Source organism: Leptodactylus fuscus, chromosome 5 (genome assembly GCF_031893055.1).
Source record: "Leptodactylus fuscus isolate aLepFus1 chromosome 5, aLepFus1.hap2, whole genome shotgun sequence".
NCBI lineage: Eukaryota > Metazoa > Chordata > Amphibia > Anura > Leptodactylidae > Leptodactylus > Leptodactylus fuscus.
This window is the reverse complement of record NC_134269.1, coordinates 68,307,400-68,325,121: the sequence shown is the minus strand read 5'-3', so window position 1 is coordinate 68,325,121 and position 17,722 is coordinate 68,307,400. Positions and strand designations below refer to the sequence as shown.

The window sequence follows — 17,722 nt, the reverse complement described above, 5'->3', positions numbered from 1 at the left end:
GGATTGCAGATGCAAGGAGTCAACATGGCATCTATATGTAGTGTAAGAGTCCTGAGCCTGCTTGGGAAATGAGCCTACTAAATGAAGCATAGAAGTGGAACATAGTATTCAAAATAAATAAATAAATAAATAAATAAATAAATATATATGTGTGTATAGTGTCTATATCTTATATGTGATAATGTGATGTGTATGCTGAGAGTCACTGGATATCAGAACGGACATTCTAGTTCTTAGTTGTTATAAATAATTCTATAGAAATAGGGAGAAATCTCTACACATTTTTTTTTTAATTCCTTTTGTTATTTTGAATACAATCTGCCCAATCTGAAATTAGGAGGGGGGGAGATCAGAACAAAGTAGGAAATGTTACTGTTATTTCACTGATAGGATAGGCTTGAAACAAACTTCTAGTAGGGAAATCTACAGTAAGTGAATTTAAGCACACCAGGGATACACATGTCTATCCTAAGATAAAAAGGGAATAATATAAGGGCAGACTAGATGGACAATGTGGTTTTCTTCTTCTATCAGTCTTCTATGTTTCTATTATTTTTCATTTAGAACATTAGATTATAATTTTTCTTTTACTTGCATATAGAGCATATAGATTTTAAGAATTTTGTAAGTACATTTACAGATGACCTTTCACCAAGTACAAAATGCTAAATGACATACATCATTTTATTGCCACTGTGACTCTTGAACTATTTTCCTTTTTTATCTTAAATTTAAAATGAATATTTAACCTTTTATTTTCTATGCCTACTTGGAGAATCAAAGCAAACTTACATACAACCTTCCATGGGCTATATCTTTTAAACAGGAGGACAACAGATTTAAAAAGAAAAAGAAAAAAGTTGAACTGCAGCAGAAAAATGATATATGTCTAGCATTTCTTACTGGTAACAGGTCCTTTATAAAGGGGTTGTCTGGCCCCAGGATTCGGGTAAACTTGCTGTTCGGTAGGTGTCCTACTGCTGGGATAACCATGGACCTTTACAACTGTGTTGCACCCAAGTTTTGAATGGAGCGGCTGGTCGGACAATACATGCCACACCATTCATATGTATAGAGACCACCAGAGATAACTGTGTGCTTAAGAATAGGACAATATTTTCACTTCACTTCACTTTGAAGATTAGTAGTAGGAATTGCTCACATACCAATCGCACCAATATTACATAATAAAATGTTTTGAGATCATATAAAATGGTTTTCTAGTGAAGTTCACAATTCCTGTGGTCGTCCCCTAGTTCTATCTATCTATCTATCTATCTATCTATCTATCTATCTGTCTGTCTGTCTGTCTGTCTGTCTGTCTGTCTGTCTTTAAGGGGTGTTCCATGCTAGAAATATTGATGACCTATCCTAAGGAAAGGTCATACGTACCAGATAGGTGGGGACCAATGCCCAACATTTCCTTTGATCAGTTGTACTTACCAGCTGATAAACTGAGAATGGAGCAGGAATCAGATCATCTCCCATTCATTTGAATGGGACCTAACCTGCAGTAACTTGGTCCAGCTACTACACAGCACTGTCTGTTTCCTGCTCCATTTTCTGAATTACTATTAAGAACAGCCAATTGATGGAGATGACGGGTGGCAATCTAATATGTCACCTCTTGTTAGAATGGGTCATTAATATTTTTAGTCTGGAAAACCCCTTAAAAAAGACAATAGACTGTACTGATTTGTTACTAGGCATCTAATACTAGAAAATCTATTTTATGGTTATTAGTTATTCAATATTATTCACTTAGTGTTACTCTGCACTTCACTAAGTTCACCAATATGAGTGTTCACCTAGAATTGTCTGTAACATACACCTCAGATTACTGTTATTATGGAACCCATTCAATTGAGATTATACTAAGAACCACTAACAATTTCATATTTGCATCACCGGTAGAATTTTATTAAAAATCCATATTGGACATATAAGCAATGTTTTACAAAAACATTTCCTAATGCACCAGCTGGCTAGGCCGGGACAGTGGAGCTCAGTGAAGCAATAAAAGCAGCACCATCATGTAAAGAGCAGGATGGCAGGCAGCAAGTGACCTCACATTGTTCTCGCCTGCAAAAATCATAGAGAATATGTAAATTATAGGACTGCACAGGCTAAAGTCATACTAAAATACAAACTTATTCTGAGCCAGGATTGACCAAATATTCCAAATTATTTGTGTTTGAATAAATGGTGATTTGTCTCAGATGAACTAAAATGGCCGTCTCTACATTTATTGCACTGTGAAAATACAAAGGACACGTGTCTGAGTCACTGTGACGTTCTGACGACAACTGACATCACCTCACAGGCTCTGCCAATAGACAGTGGTAGGTGGACACTTTACAGTGTAATTGTCAATTACAGTATATAAGGTGCTGTGGAATGTAACCTGAGGCATTTCAGTGATGGGTGAAGTAGGGATAGATATGTTATTCATCACTAAATCACCAAAAGCAATGACTCCATTTACTGAAATACACAGCATTGAGTGCAGCAAAGGCTGCAATACAGCTAGAGAATCTTAGGAGTAGAGAATTAAAAGTTTAGTCAGATTTATACAATTAAAAGCAAATTAGTGATAGGAATCATAGATAGGAGTGAGGGAGAATATCAGTGCTCTGTGACGCTGGGTTCACACTAGCGCCCGGACTCCGTTTTCAGACCGGGTCCGGCCGTGAGTGCCGGTGAGCGTTTTATGCTCTCTGCCGCGAAACCGTTTTTTTAAAAAACTGGACACAGAGTACTGCATGTCCGACTCTGTGTCCGGTTTTTTAAAAAAACGGTTTCGCAGCGGAGAGCATAAAACGCTCACCGGCGGTCACGGCCGGACATCTTTCAAACCCATTCAAATTAATGGTTTTGAAAGAGTCCTGTAGCTTTCCATCTCCTGCTCTGTTTTGTGCAGGAAACGGAAATCTGTATGAACGGAGACCGGGCGCAGATGTGAACGAGCCCTGAGCTAGACTGCTGCAGTAATACAGACAGACATAGGACAGTTAATCCTTTCATTGCCATTAATCTAATTTTCTCTTACGCTAGGTTCACACTAGTGCTCAGCTTTCTGTTCTTTAGGTCCGTTGGGCACCAAAGAATGTAAACCTAAGCCGCTTAAAAAATGGTTACCTGCGGACCCCATAGACTATAATGGGGTCTGCCTCGTTTCCACCCGGTTTTTGCCTGAAAAATGCAGAAAGAAAAGCCCTGCTTGCATTTTTCAAGTGGATTCAGGGATGGAATTATCATATCAGGCACCAAAACCAATTGCACATTGCACTGTTTGCTTGGAAAAGGTGGATGCTAAAGGGGTGGAGCAGCATCTATTGAAGGAGGCAAAGAAATGGAGTTGAATGAGGGGGTGAAAGGCCCCATTTAAGCTTGCAATGTCCCATGTGTATTAACAAGCAATGTACCTCGTGGATCCTGATGAGTGTCCCCATCATACTGAGCACTAGAGATTGCCTGTCGTTGTTGATAGTTGAGATGCTCATACTGTTCAGATGTGACTGCTATGGCCTGGTCGCTGGTGAAGCAGGAGAGCTGAGCTGGACTGAACACGACCTGGCATAAGAAATAGGCAGTCACTATAAATGCATTTCCATTGCTTATAGGAACACAAATTAGAGTCTGGTTTTACTGCAAACAGCTACGATTATGGCTACTGAATTTATGGCTAGGTCATTAACAATCAATATAAAAACTGCAACCTTTTTCATTAAAAATGCATGCCATCATTTTCATCTGTATTGGCTGTTCCATAGCCATGGTGTTGCCTCTGCATATGAGCTAGGGTCAGCCTTACTGCCTCATCTTAGTAGGCCCGATGGGCCCCTTTTTTTTTTTTTTTTTTTTTTTTTTTTTTTAAATAAGTCCATATCATGTCGCTGATATTGAACACCGTCAGGATGTTGCTTACAGTGACGTGATATGTGATGCACGGGGTCCCTGGAGGGCAAAAGATGAAGCGGAGGTGGCCTATAAACAGGAACTTGGATCAGTAAGTAAATAGGGCCTGTTACCTGCTATACTAACCCCTATTTAGGAAAAAAAACTGCATGGGTCTATTGGGCCCTTATAGTCAGCATGTCTTATTTACAGGTTTACTACTTTATAAAAAGTGTTAACTGAACATGTGATAGTAACAATGCTACATTATACATATACTTACAGCAAACTTAGGTGCTGAAATAAGTGGTATAGCGTCAGGGGTTAATCCTTGAATCTGATCTCTTATCAAAGATGATAGGACAATGTCTGGGAGGCCAGCTATTAGGTTAGAAAAATATAAGAGTTACTGGCATAAATACAAGTCCATAGCAAAGGTCAGAATGAGCCCATGCTTTATGATGTCTGGTTTTGCCTTTTAGGGCAGTCAGACGTGTTTGTTCCACCTCCATATCATTTTCCTGACCCTTGGGCCAGTTCCCCACGTTTTTAAAACAATGCTATCCCTCTGGAGAAAGGAATCATACACAGGTTTGCCACAAAATACAATCAAAACATAAAACATGGTAGAATGATACTGAAAAAGAACTACCTGAGGTTATAAATGAGCTTAACTAAAAAGAATGGGCCGACATAAGCATTTTGTACATGTATTTTTTACGAGGAGGAAGCCAACACTAACATTTGACTCCATGATGATATTATTCTATATAGGTGCACACTCTCCCTAATGAGTATGATTATGCCCTGACCCTGATCTATAGTCTCTCACTCTGCCAAACTAGTATCCCTATGCTATCCCTTTTTTTTTTTTTAGGCGCCGCCCCCTGAGAGGCTGGCTGCCCTGATGCAGTGCTCCAAGCTGGGAGCAAACTTTTCTTTCCTTTTTCACTCTTTTTCTCTCTATCTTCAAGAATCCGGTAACCAAGCAATCTAGCACTATGAATTTAGCAACTATAAATCGAATGGAAGACCCTGTGGAGTTTTTTGTTCCTTTTGTTTCCATTGTAAAGCATGGACTCAAGACCTGGTTCAGCTGGTTTCCACATGTGCCTGTTACCATCCCCCCTGCTAGGACAGCATGGCTCAACATGCGGCATGGAAGAGAAACCTACATGGAAATGCGGACTTCTTCGTTCAAGGAGATGATTTTTGGCGTCTATTGCTGATGTGTGAAGATGCTACAGCGGACTGGTATTTCTTTCCATTACTGTGGACACGTGGGACACTGTTACAGCCTGGGAACCTACCATCACCCACCTACCCCAGGAGTTATGGAAGCTTGGCAAGAGAGCAGCACCCTGTATACCTGGATGGTCTCTGACTTCCTTGGGGCAGTAGAACACTGTGGTAAGGAGGAGGAGGAGGGCTTGTGATGAAGGACATTTGGGGCATTTTTTGTGGTTAAAAGAACAATAGTGCTGATGCAAGATACCGAACTATCAGCTGTGAGCAGGAGATCTCACCACCTACCAAAGGAACTACCACATGTTATCATGATAGCTGCATATGTCCCCCACCTCTGCAAAAATTTCTGCTTGTTATATCCACATGCTGTGACCCCCCCCTCCTCGTGTCCTACAACCAAGTCGGCTGTATTATTATTATTATAATTATTATTATTAACATCAATCCGCACAGAGAACTAAATGATCCTGCAGTGTGTCTGTGTTTCTTTCTTTTTTAGTTGCTATGATTCCTAGGATTTCTCTATCTGCCTTGAGCTTGTATGTGTTTCTCTCTTGTTATATACTACTGTACCATCTATGAAACTGTATCACTGAAATTTCCCCATTGTGGGACTATTAAAGGAATATCTTATCTTATCTCTTATCTTATGCTGAGGAGATCCAACAGATCGAAACAGCGCTGTCCATAGCTGGAAATCTGTTCCTTTTGGAATAGGAATACTAGTTTGTTATTATTATTATCATTATGTTATTAGGCTCACTAAACGAGTCATGCATGATGTTAAGGGGGCTGCCCCTAGAGGGCAGCAAACAGAGGCACTGTTCTCCTAATTACATCCTGGAGAACAGATTTGCATATTTTTTACCCATAATCCCTAGCAGAGCAGAAATGGCTTGTAAGTCTCCGTACGCCTTTATAGGTGCACACTCTCCCTAATGAGTATGATTATCGCCTGATATTATTCTCATCAGTATTTGCAGTATTATATAGGTATGTAGATATTTTATAAGTCATGAAGTTTCTACTTACAAACAGTGGGTTCTCCTATAAGCTCAAATGTTTTGAGCTTTGCATTTTGTAACTTCCAAATTTAGAAAATGTCACTGCTAGTGTATTAACTGTCACATCAATATATAACCATGGGGCAAGTGCTTTGGGTTTGGGAACTCCAGGAGCCACTTTGCCAGCACATACAGTAAGTGCAACATCAAATACATCAGTAGGCAGCACACATCATGTATAACCAATTCTATCTATACACAATACCAGTATATGTATGTATAATATATTCTTTATCATTTTCTATATAATTATTCAAAATGTATATATACATTTTAATAATGGCATAATTTCACCCAGGACTTTCATACGGATTAGCTACACATTATAAAGGACTCTACTGCAACTTACCTGCAAGAGTTCCTATCTCAGTGAATATCTCAGGACCCCATCTGCTAACTAAACCAAATGCTGAATTGTATGTTAAGAGCTCTGCCAGGGTCTCCATCTGAGCTTCAGAACATTTCAGTTTTAGGGTGCCCACAAAGACTGCTGCCTGGCTGCAAAAAAAACATGAGTAAAATATTGATTTAGGCATTACATACTGTATATTCTTCAACTAATATGGGATCTTATACTAGGTTCATACTAGCATCGCCTCTCTGTTATTCAGGTTCATCGCAGACCCGAACAACGGAGTGCTGGACCACTAAAACAGCAGTAATGGGATCTGTCGGTGTCCGTCATTTTTAAACTGAAACCTGAGGATGAAAAAAGTCCTCTTTGCAGGACTTTTTCATCTACCAATTTTCAGCAAACTCTGCGATGGAGCCAGATCTGAACGTAGCCTCAGTCAATGTGTTGTCTTTTTGAAAATCATATTTTCACTTTTCAAACTAAATATAAGGCTACTGATGGCGGACCACCATAAATCATGCCAGCAATGAGTGAAGCTGCCAATTTCATTAGGTCAGCTGACAATGTAACATGTATGGGGACAGCTCAGTTTTCCTCCACCCTCTGCTATTCTTCGACCACCTGCCAAGTGTCAAAAACTGTTCTGGTCATCCTTATTCATTCATTGTCTTGACTAATTCTAAACTCCCCCCTCTTCAATTTACCCTGAATGCTCCCTGCCCAAGCTCTCCGTTCTGCCATTCATCTAAGATTAATCTCCTCCATAATCCGAACCTCCTTCTCCTGCCTCCAAGACTTCCCGCAAGATTCACCACTTCTCTGCAAAATCAACCTCAACTTTAACAGTTTCAAATTTGGCTTCAAAAAATATCTTTTTTAGGTAGACTTGTCATATGTCCTAATTTAACTCTTCCACATTCTCCCTAAACTAATTCTTCTCGGTTTACCTCTCCCTTCTACATTATTACTCAGAACCGGATGTCTTAACAGTAAGTCTGCACTAAATGCACTTAAAGGGGTGTTCTGGTCTAAAAATATTGGTCATCTATCCTAAGGATAGGTCATCAATATCAGATAGATGGGGTTTCCGACACCCAGCATCTCCATGAATCAGCTGTTCTCAGCAGCTAAAACACAGATAATGAAGATGCCAGCTTTGTTCTCTATGTGGTGGCCAGACCAGGGTATTGCAAATCAACCCCTGTTCATCTGAATGGTAGCTGATCTGCAGTATTATTGTCAGACCACTACTCAGAGAACAGAGCTGTCTGTTTATTGATCCATTCTCTGTTTATAAGCTGCTCAGAGTAGCTCATTCATGGGGATGTTGGGTGTCTACCCCACCTATCTGATATTGATAATAACAATTGATTATTATTTACAGGTACCATCTAGTGACTACCTCGCTCATGCAGCGTTACATGTATTATCTTATATCATAATAAATGCTTGACAGTGTAGTATTAAGCACTTCTACATCTTGTGTCCACCTTGTAAGCCATATAAATAAAAATTATTATTATTCCACTATTATAGTAGTGCAGTGTTCTAGTCTGAATATGTACAGTTTTGGAACATTTAGGCTAAGTCACCATGTAGTGAACCACAGCTAAAAACATAGCGGAAAGGCATTTTTTCTGCAGCATTTCCCATTACGTTTTTGCTGTATCTCTGCGGTTTTACTTCGCTTATTAAATTTATACGGAAAATAACTACATTTCCGCAGGTAAAATTGGCATGCTGCGTTTTTTAAAAACGCACCTTTTCTGCTGCATTTTTTTCTGCAATGTGTGGATAGGATTAGCCAGAATCTCATTCACTTTGCTGGTATAGTAAAACTGTTTTTTTCGGCCGTGTTTCCACAAAAGGCAATAATTAGAGATGAGCGAACAGTAAAATGTTCGATGTTCGATATTCGTTTCGAGTAGCCCCTCAATATTCGACTACTCGAATCGAATATCGAACCCTATTATAGTCTATGGGGGGAAAATACTCGTTTCAGGGGTAGGCAACGTTCAATCAAATTATACTTACCAAGTCCACGAGTGAGGGTCGAGCTGGATCCTCCAAGAAGTCTTCTCCATGCAGCGTCCCCGCAGCATCTTCCGGCTCTTCATTCACTCTGCCAGGCATCGGGCCTGGGCAGAGCCCACTGCGCATGCACGCACTACAAGCGGACATGCGCAGTCGGCTCTGCCCAGGCCCGATGCCTGGCAGAGTGAATGAAGAGCCGGAAGACGCTGCGGGGAAGCTGCACGGAGAAGACTTCTAAAGGTAGGAGAAGAACCAGCGTTGATTGGCCAGCTGTATAGCATTCGGCCAATCAATGCTGGTTCTGCATCGAACTTTTACATTCGAACAGCGAGTGGTACTCGATCGAGTACTACTTGCTCATCTCTAGCAATAATGCTGCTTTTTGACAATGTGGGGCTTTAGCCCAACACAGATTCAGTAGCTTACTTAGCTGACTACGTTCTCATGTATGTGGTCAGCATTATTGCTGCTTGAAAGAGATTGTCTTAGTTTTGCTGACTTTGTTTAGTTTTATCCAGACTAAGGCCATGTTAATGATATAACCCAAGTATGGAAATAATGACTTAAAAAGAAAAGAAAGACATCGTATTCAAAGAGTATTACAGTCTCGTGCTATATGTCTCAGCAAATGTCCACTCTCATTGCCCTTGCCAGGACATTATACATCCATAAGGTATCATAAAAATGTTCCTACTTAACCAACCTGAACTCTTGTGGATTTATTTTCTTTAATTCCTCTACTCCAAGACCACAAAGTAGATGTCCAAGAGCTGTCAACTCCATAAGATCCAGCTCTGATGAGCTTTTCTTATTCTGACGAAGAACACTGGATGCCAATACTTTCATCTGCAGAAAACAAGTGGATGTTCATCAAGAACGTAGAATTTATTTCCAGTTGCTTACATAGTGTCAGCATATTGTATAGCACTGTACAGACATTGTCACCATGATTCAGTGTATATACAGATAATGTTACTATTTTATACAGCACAATTAATGAAAACCTATTACAGGGTTTAATGTTGTCACCAAACTAGAAACATGTCCTTCTGCTACTGGTGTTAGGATCTCAAACCTTATAATCTCAGATCTATCTATCTATCTATCTATCTATCTATCTATCTATCTATCTATCTATCTGTTAACAGAGTTCCTATCTGTTAATGACCTATTTTTAAGATAGGGCCATAACCTGTAAAACTACTTTAAATATTGTGAGAGGGGAATACACCGTCTACCAATAAGTATTTCGACACCCATGCAAATGAAGATATCTGCGTTCGTGATGTACGTCACACCTTCCGCTGTTAAATAGGAAACAGCATTGGTATTAGTTGCATGCAAAATGCCATGAAGTGCAGAGTTGTCCTATTTCTAGAAATGGGTAATTGTTAGAGATGAGCGAACAGTGTTCTATCGAACACATGTTCGATCAGATATCAGGGTGTTTGCCATGTTCGAATCGAATCGAACACCGCGTGGTAAAGTGCGCCAAAATTTGATTCCCCTCCCACCTTCCCTGGCGCCTTTTTTGCACCAATAACAGCGCAGGGGAGGTGGGACAGGAACTACGACACCGGGGGCATTGAAAAAAATTGGAAAAAGTCATTGGCTGCCGAAATCAGGTGACCTCCATTTTAGACGAATAGTGGATTTCAAATCCGGGTCATATGAGAATGTGAACTTTGTGACTATGAGACAGGGATAGCTGTACAGGCAGGGATAGCTAGGGATAACCTTTATTTAGGGGGGAATGTTATTAAAAATAACTTTTTGGGGCTCTATCGGGTGTGTAATTGTGATTTTTGTGAGATAAACTTTTTCCCATAGGGATGCATTGGCCAGCGCTGATTGGCCGAATTCCGTACTTTGGCCAATCAGCGCTGGCTCTGCTGGAGGAGGCGGAGTCTAAGATCGCTCCACACCAGTCTCCATTCTGGTCCGACCTTAGACTCCGCCTCCTCCAGCAGAGCCAGCGCTGATTGGCTGAATTCCGTACTCTGGCCAATCAGCGCTGGCCAGTGCATTCTATTGGCGTGATGAAGCAGTGCTGAATGTGTGTGTTTAGCTCAACTACTCCACCGGCGTAGTTGAGCTAAACACACACATTCAGCACTGCTTCATCACGCCAATAGAATGCATTGGCCAGTGCTGATTGAAGCAGAGCTGAATCTGTGTGCTTAGCTCAACTACTCCACCGGCGTAGTTGAGCTAAACACACACATTCAGCACTGCTTCATCACACCAATAGAATGCATTGGCCAGTGCTGATTGAAGCAGAGCTGAATCTGTGTGCTTAGCTCAACTACTCTACCGGCGTAGTTGAGCTAAGCACACACATTCAGCACTGCTTCATCACGCCAATAGAATGCATTGGCCAGTGCTGATTGAAGCAGAGCTGAATCTGTGTGCTTAGCTCAACTACTCCACGGCATAGTTGAGCTAAACACACACATTCAGCACTGCTTCATCACGCCAATAGAATGCATTGGCCAGTGCTGATTGAAGCAGAGCTGAATCTGTGTGCTTAGCTCAACTACTCCACCGGCGTAGTTGAGCTAAGCACACACATTCAGCACTGCTTCATCACGCCAATAGAATGCATTGGCCAGTGCTGATTGAAGCAGAGCTGAATCTGTGTGCTTAGCTCAACTACTCCACCGGCGTAGTTGAGCTAAACACACACATTCAGCACTGCTTCATCACGCCAATAGAATGCATTGGCCAGTGCTGATTGAAGCAGAGCTGAATCTGTGTGCTTATCTCAACTACTCCACCGGAGTAGTTGAGCTAAACATACACATTCAGCACTGCTTCATCACGCCAATAGAATGCACTGGCCAGCGCTGATTGGCCAGAGTACGGAATTCGGCCAATCAGCGCTGGCTCTGCTGGAGGAGGCGGAGTCTAAGATTGCTCCACACCAGTCTCCATTCTGGTCCGACCTTAGGCTCCGCCTCCTCCAGCCGAGCCAGCGCTGATTGGCCGAATTCCGTACTCTGGCCAATCAGCACTGGCTAATGCATTGTATTGGCGTGATGAAGCAGTGCTGAATGTGTGTGTTTAGCTCAACTACACCGGTGGAGTAGTTGAGCTAAGCACACAGATTCAGCTCTGCTTCAATCAGCGCTGGCCAATGCATTCTATTAGCTTGATGAAGCAGAGTGTGCACAAGGGTTCAAGCGCACCATTAGCACACACATTCAGCTCTACTTCATCGGGCTAATAGAATGCATTGGCCAATCAGCGCTGGCCAATGCATTCTATTAGCGTGAACTAAGTTTGCACAGGGGTTCTAGTGCACCCTCGGCTCTGCTACATCAGATTGCTACATCTGATGTAGCAGTGCCGAGTGTGCATCAGATGTGTAGTTGAGCAGAACTGGCTCAGCACTGCTAAGTCTCTGCATTCGCATAGGAATGCATTGGCCAGCCTTCGGCCAATCAGCGCTGGCTCTGCCGGAGGAGGCGGAGTCTAAGGTCGGACCTGAATGGAGACTGGTGTGGAGCGATCTTAGACTCCGCCTCCTCCAGCAGAGCCAGCGCTGATTGGTCGAGTTCCGTACTCTGGCCAATCAGCACTGGCCAATGCATTTCTATGGGGAAAAGTTAGCTTGCGAAAATCGCAAACTGACAGGGATTTCCATGAAATAAAGTGACTTTTATGCCCCCAGACATGCTTCCCCTGCTGTCCCAGTGTCATTCCAGGGTGTTGGTATCATTTCCTGGGGTGTCATAGTGGACTTGGTGACCCTCCAGACACGGATTTGGGTTTCCCCCTTAACGAGTATATGTTCCCCATAGACTATAATGGGGTTCGAAACCCATTCGAACACTCGAACAGTGAGCGGCTGTTCGAATCGAATTTCGAACCTCGAACATTTTAGTGTTCGCTCATCTCTAGTAATTGTTGGGTATCACAGACATGGTCGATCCTTAAGGGACATAGCAAGTGAACTGAATTACCCAAAAGCGACAGTGGCCTATGTGATTACAAAGTGGAAGGTGAACAGTGATTGTTGGACTGTGCCCCGAGTTGGCAGACCCCCGAAACTGGGAGATAGAGAGTGACGAGTGCTGGCCAGAGAAACCGCACCCAACTGATGGCTCACATACACCAGGAGTTTCTACAGGCATCCGGGAGTATTGTGTCAATACCATCCGTAAGGAAGCATCTGCTGGGATCTACCAACTATTCAATATGAATAAATGTTATTTTTCTATTTTACGACAGGTGTCCAAATACTTATTGCTAGACAGTGTATAATAATGATAACAAAGAAATCAAATCAAACATTAAAACTTTATTTCTCAATCTACTATAAACAGCCATAAGTTGTCATACCTGTTTCCAATTCCAGTTTTCCATCCTACCAAGAAAGGAGACAACTCCCCAGTCTGATATATTGATCTCATTCAGATCTTTGTCAGTCATGTAAGTAACAAGGTGACCCAGCTGAAGGATCTGTGCCGAACTCATAGCTTTAACTGGACCAAACACCTACGACACAAATAGCAGTGAGTAATATGAAAACTGAACAGGCGTATTGGGGTAATCTAATAATGTATTAGCGTCCTGTATCTGTGTCCTATGAGATCTTTTATCAGCCGTATCTTTAATGCTTACACATATTTCCATATTTATCATGGAGAATATTTCAGTAAAGCCTTTTCCAAGGAAACTCTTTCTCTAGTGTAGACAGAAGTTCCTCTTTTCATAGCAAATCATTCATGACATCAGATACAAATTTTCCAACATTAATCTCATGACTGTGGTGATAAGCCAAGGCATCAGGCAAATTTGATTTTAATCTGCTGTATGTGATCCTGAGCAAAAGCAGAGAACCCGACCGGCAAAACAGTGATCAAAACATACACTTTGTTCTATACCCACTTCCTACTATTTTATAATAAACTAGCCCTTGCCCGCGACTTCGTCTGCGGGTTGTTGGAGTGCATGATCTGCCTATATTCATCTCTTAAGCTGTCCTGCTGCTGAACTTATTCCTCGCAGCATACCTGTGATTGTACCTGCTCTGTTTCGGCAACTCTCAAGCTGGCCTGCCACTGAACTCGTTCCTCGCGCTGTGCCCGTGATTGTTGTGGCATCTCAGCAGCTCGCTGGGACGCCATAAAATGAGCGTGTTGTTGGCATTGATGATCCGCCAGCTCTGGCGTTTCGGCAGCTCTCAAGTTGGCCTGGCACTGAAGTTTTTCTTCGCACTTTGCCTGTAATTGTTGCGGCATCTCAGCAGCTCGCTGCGACGGCATATAATGCATGTGTTGTGACTTCTGGCTACCTTCATAGCTCTCATTTTTTGCGACAAATTAGATTTTCTTTTTCCAGGCATTTTTAAAAGTGACAAACTGGGGGCCACACGATAGCTCAGTTGTTAGCACTGCAGCTTTGCAGCACTGGAGTCCTGGTGTTCAAATCCCGCCAAGGGCAAAAAGCCATCTGCAAGGAGTTTGTATGTTCTCCCTGTGTTTGCATGGATTTCCATCCCATATTCCAAAGACATACTGATAGGGAAAAAAATGTACATTGTGAGCTCTATATGGGGCTCACAATCTACATTAATGAAAAAAAAAAATTGACAAACTGCCAATTTGGATAAAAGGTGTTTGCTCAAGTCAGTTTGTCTATACTGCCTAGAGCAGAGCAGATAATATGCAAATGTGTGAACAAAAACCACTGAGGGTTAGCGTGTGTTTACACATAGAGATAACAGCCCTGGGACCTGAGATAAGGCTGCTGCAGGAGCAGTGTAATATAGTATGTGAACACAAATTCATAACAGTCGTGAAGCCATGTCATTTACTAGGATAAAAAGCAGCCTATGTTTTAATCGAGGTTACAAACTATGTATGTGCTGAATTTCATTCAAATCCGTTCAGCCGTTTTTGCGTGATTGATTAACAAACATCCAAACACACCCACTTTCACATTTATAATAGTAGGATTACTGATGTCTTTCCCCAGTACTCCATAGACAACATGCCAGGATTGCACAAAAGCATACCTAATCTTTGACTGGTGGGTTCCCTGGGTGTCAATTCCCCACTAATCTGTTAGGGGGCGTTCACACTAGCATCGGTGTCCAACAGCTAGTGTCCGATGCTAATGTTCGCGCAAGATTTTAGCATCGGTCACTAGCTGTATCCGTTACAATTTGCATTATTTTAAATGGGACATCATGAAGTGTCCTTTACTGTCCGTGTGTTTCCTTAAAGGGATTCTACCACTAAAACACTTTTTTTTCTAGTTACCACGTCGGAATAGCCTTTAAAAAGGCTATTCGTCTCTTACCTGTGGAAGTGCTCTCCGCCGCACCGTTCGTTCAAAATACCGGTTTGTACCGGTATGCTAATGAGTTCTCTCGCAGCGATGGGGGCGTCCCCATTGCAGCTCGAAAATTCACCGCAGCGCCGCCTCTCTGGTCTTCGGTGTCCTCCCCTTGCCTCTTCAGCGTCTGTCGGACGCCTGCGCAGTATGCTCTCTGTTCGGCGAAGATTGCCGAACGTACTGCCCATGCGCGAAAGTGCGATGCCCGCACTATGGCTGGGACCGCAATTTCGCGCATGCGCAGTACGTTCGGCAATCTTCGTCGAACAGAGCGTACTGCGCAGGCGTCCGACAGTACGCTGAAGAAGCAAGGGGAGGACACCGAAGACCAGAGAGGCGGCGCTGCGGTGAGTTTTCGAGCTGCAATGGGGACGCCCCCATCGCTGCTCCTGCGATGGGGACGCCCCCATCGCTGCGAGAGAACTCATTAGCATACCGGTACAAACCGGTATTTTGAACGAACGGCGCGGCGGAGAGCACTTCCACAGGTAAGAGACGAATAGCCTTTTTAAAGGCTATTCCGACTTGGTAACTAGAAAAAAAAGTGTTTTAGTGGTAGAATCCCTTTAAGTGTCCATTTACAAAGATGTCCGATTTTTCAAGCGGACAGCAAAATCCTACATGTAGGGGATCTCAAAAGTAACTTTTAATAAAACCACTAAATAATGACTATTTGAAAATCACCACATACAGTATGCCCAAGTGTTAGTTCACATCCCTAAATGCAGTAGTTGTCTTGGAATATCTACAAACTACAGGTGAAAGAACCCTTTCAACTGTGGTCTAGATGGACCCTACACCAGTGCAAATGCTATTAGTTAGTTGTTTTATTAAAAGTTACGTTTTAGATCCACTTTTGTTCAGTGAACAGTACAACAGTATTAGGGACTCCTCTGTTAAACAGGACCTTTCATCAGATTGGGCACAGGCAGTTCTATATTCTGCTGGAAAGCTGACAGTGCGCTGAATTTAGCGCACTATCGGCTTTCCCGATCTGTTCCCCGGGTAAAGCGCTATCGGTCCCGGTACCATAGCGCTTTACAGTCAGAAGGGCGTTTCTGACACTTAGCCAGGGACGCCCTTCTGACCAGCAGCGCCTATCGCGCTGTACTGTGGAGCGGGGAGGAACGCCCCCCTCCCCTCCTGATAATACTCGTCTATGGACGAGCTGTGTGAGCAGAGGGAGGGGGCGTTCCACCCCGCTCACACTGTACAGCACGATAGGAGCTGCTGGGCAGAAGGGTGTCCCTGGCTAACTGTCAGAAACGCCCTTCTGACTGTAAAGCGCTACGGTACCAGGACCGATAGTGCTTTACCCGGGGCACAGATCGGGAAAGCCAACAGTGCGCTGAATTCAGCGCACTGTCAGCTTTCCAGCAGTATATAAAACTGCCTGTGCCCAATCTGATGAAAGGTCCTCTTTAACAGCATTTAGACTGCTTTACAGTAATCTTATGGCCATAGACAGTAGTGGGTTGAAGCTGACTTAGTGATGGCTATGGGAGAAATGTTTAGACATTTACTGTTTAGAGAGGGGGGAGTAGATAAGATGTGACACAAACTGTAGATGTAATGATGGATCGAGTGTTATCATCATTTGTAATCCTGGCTGTCTTGTCTTTGATGTAAAATAGGTGACTGCTGCAAAGCAAACCTCTACAGAATTGGCAAGTGTCACTTTATTATTAGGTTTAGTGGACAGTGTGATAATTGCAGGATGTAGTACATCTATAAAAATATAGATGGTGACATGGAAAATTTAAAAAAAGGCACCCTCTCCTCCTTTTCCCTCTCTATAGACTCCATTGTAAACTGAAACCGATTGTGTACAGAATACACACTGAAATCACTCAGATAAGAAGCAAAGACAGACGTAATAGTTAAAGACACAGGTACATTTCTTTGGTGAAATATATTACATTTGTTCCTTCACTTGCACTATAGGGTTATGAAACAATAAATAAATAAATAAATAAATAAATAAATAAATAAATAAATGTTTACTTACACTTTAACATAAAAACTTGGCTTAAAAACTAGGTATTTTCTGCTGACATATTGTCTTTAAGATCTGATCTTACAACCAAGGGCATTTTACCTGCTTGGCTTTTGCGAGAGCCGCTTTGGCTTGATCGACTGAAAAGCTGACATCTTGAGTGATAATCCCCAAACAGCCTTCAAATTCTGACAAGGACATGCCACTAATCTGAGAGGGGCTCCATGCTGACGGGAACGTTACTCTCATGTCGAGACATTTGGGAATAGGCTCTATGACGATAGACAGGAACATAAATATAAAATTATCTTTTTGCCACTTATTAAAATTAAATTGATAATTTTACATCCTACTCTTGTGCTCACATTAGTAACAGTTCTAAAATAACAATTTGACACCAACATTTTGGTTTTACTTTTTGATTTTGTGAGCTCAATCCACTGTAAGTATCACCGTCCTGAAGTCCAAATTAATACAGTTGATGTACACTCACCGGCCACTTTATTAGGTACACCATGCTAATAACGGGTTGGACCCCCTTTTGCCTTCAGAACTGCCTCAATTCTTCGTGGCATAGATACAACAAGGTGCTGGAAGCATTCCTCAGAGATTTTGGTCCATATTGACATGATGGCATCACACAGTTGCCGCAGATTTGTCGGCTGCACATCCATGATGCGAATCTCCCGTTCCACCACATCCCAAAGATGCTCTATTGGACTGAGATCTGGTGACTGTGGAGGCCATTGGAGTACAGTGAACTCATTGTCATGTTCAAGAAAC

At 42.3% G+C, this 17,722-nt stretch overlaps 1 protein-coding gene across 1 annotated transcript in view; it reads right to left on the bottom strand.

Annotated features, from left to right (window-relative positions):
- Positions 1-2,005: 2,005 nt before the first annotated feature.
- The window catches only part of STRC (stereocilin), a 49,794-nt gene continuing 34,077 nt past the window's right edge, over positions 2,006-17,722 (bottom strand). Inside the window, exons 22-28 of the mRNA XM_075275816.1 lie at positions 17,042-17,211; positions 12,943-13,098; positions 9,302-9,444; positions 6,559-6,707; positions 4,181-4,278; positions 3,426-3,573; positions 2,006-2,082 (exon numbers count right to left, since the gene is read on the bottom strand). Coding sequence (XP_075131917.1) covers positions 2,006-2,082; positions 3,426-3,573; positions 4,181-4,278; positions 6,559-6,707; positions 9,302-9,444; positions 12,943-13,098; positions 17,042-17,211 — 941 coding nt within the window. The remainder of the gene's footprint in view (positions 2,083-3,425; positions 3,574-4,180; positions 4,279-6,558; positions 6,708-9,301; positions 9,445-12,942; positions 13,099-17,041; positions 17,212-17,722) is intronic.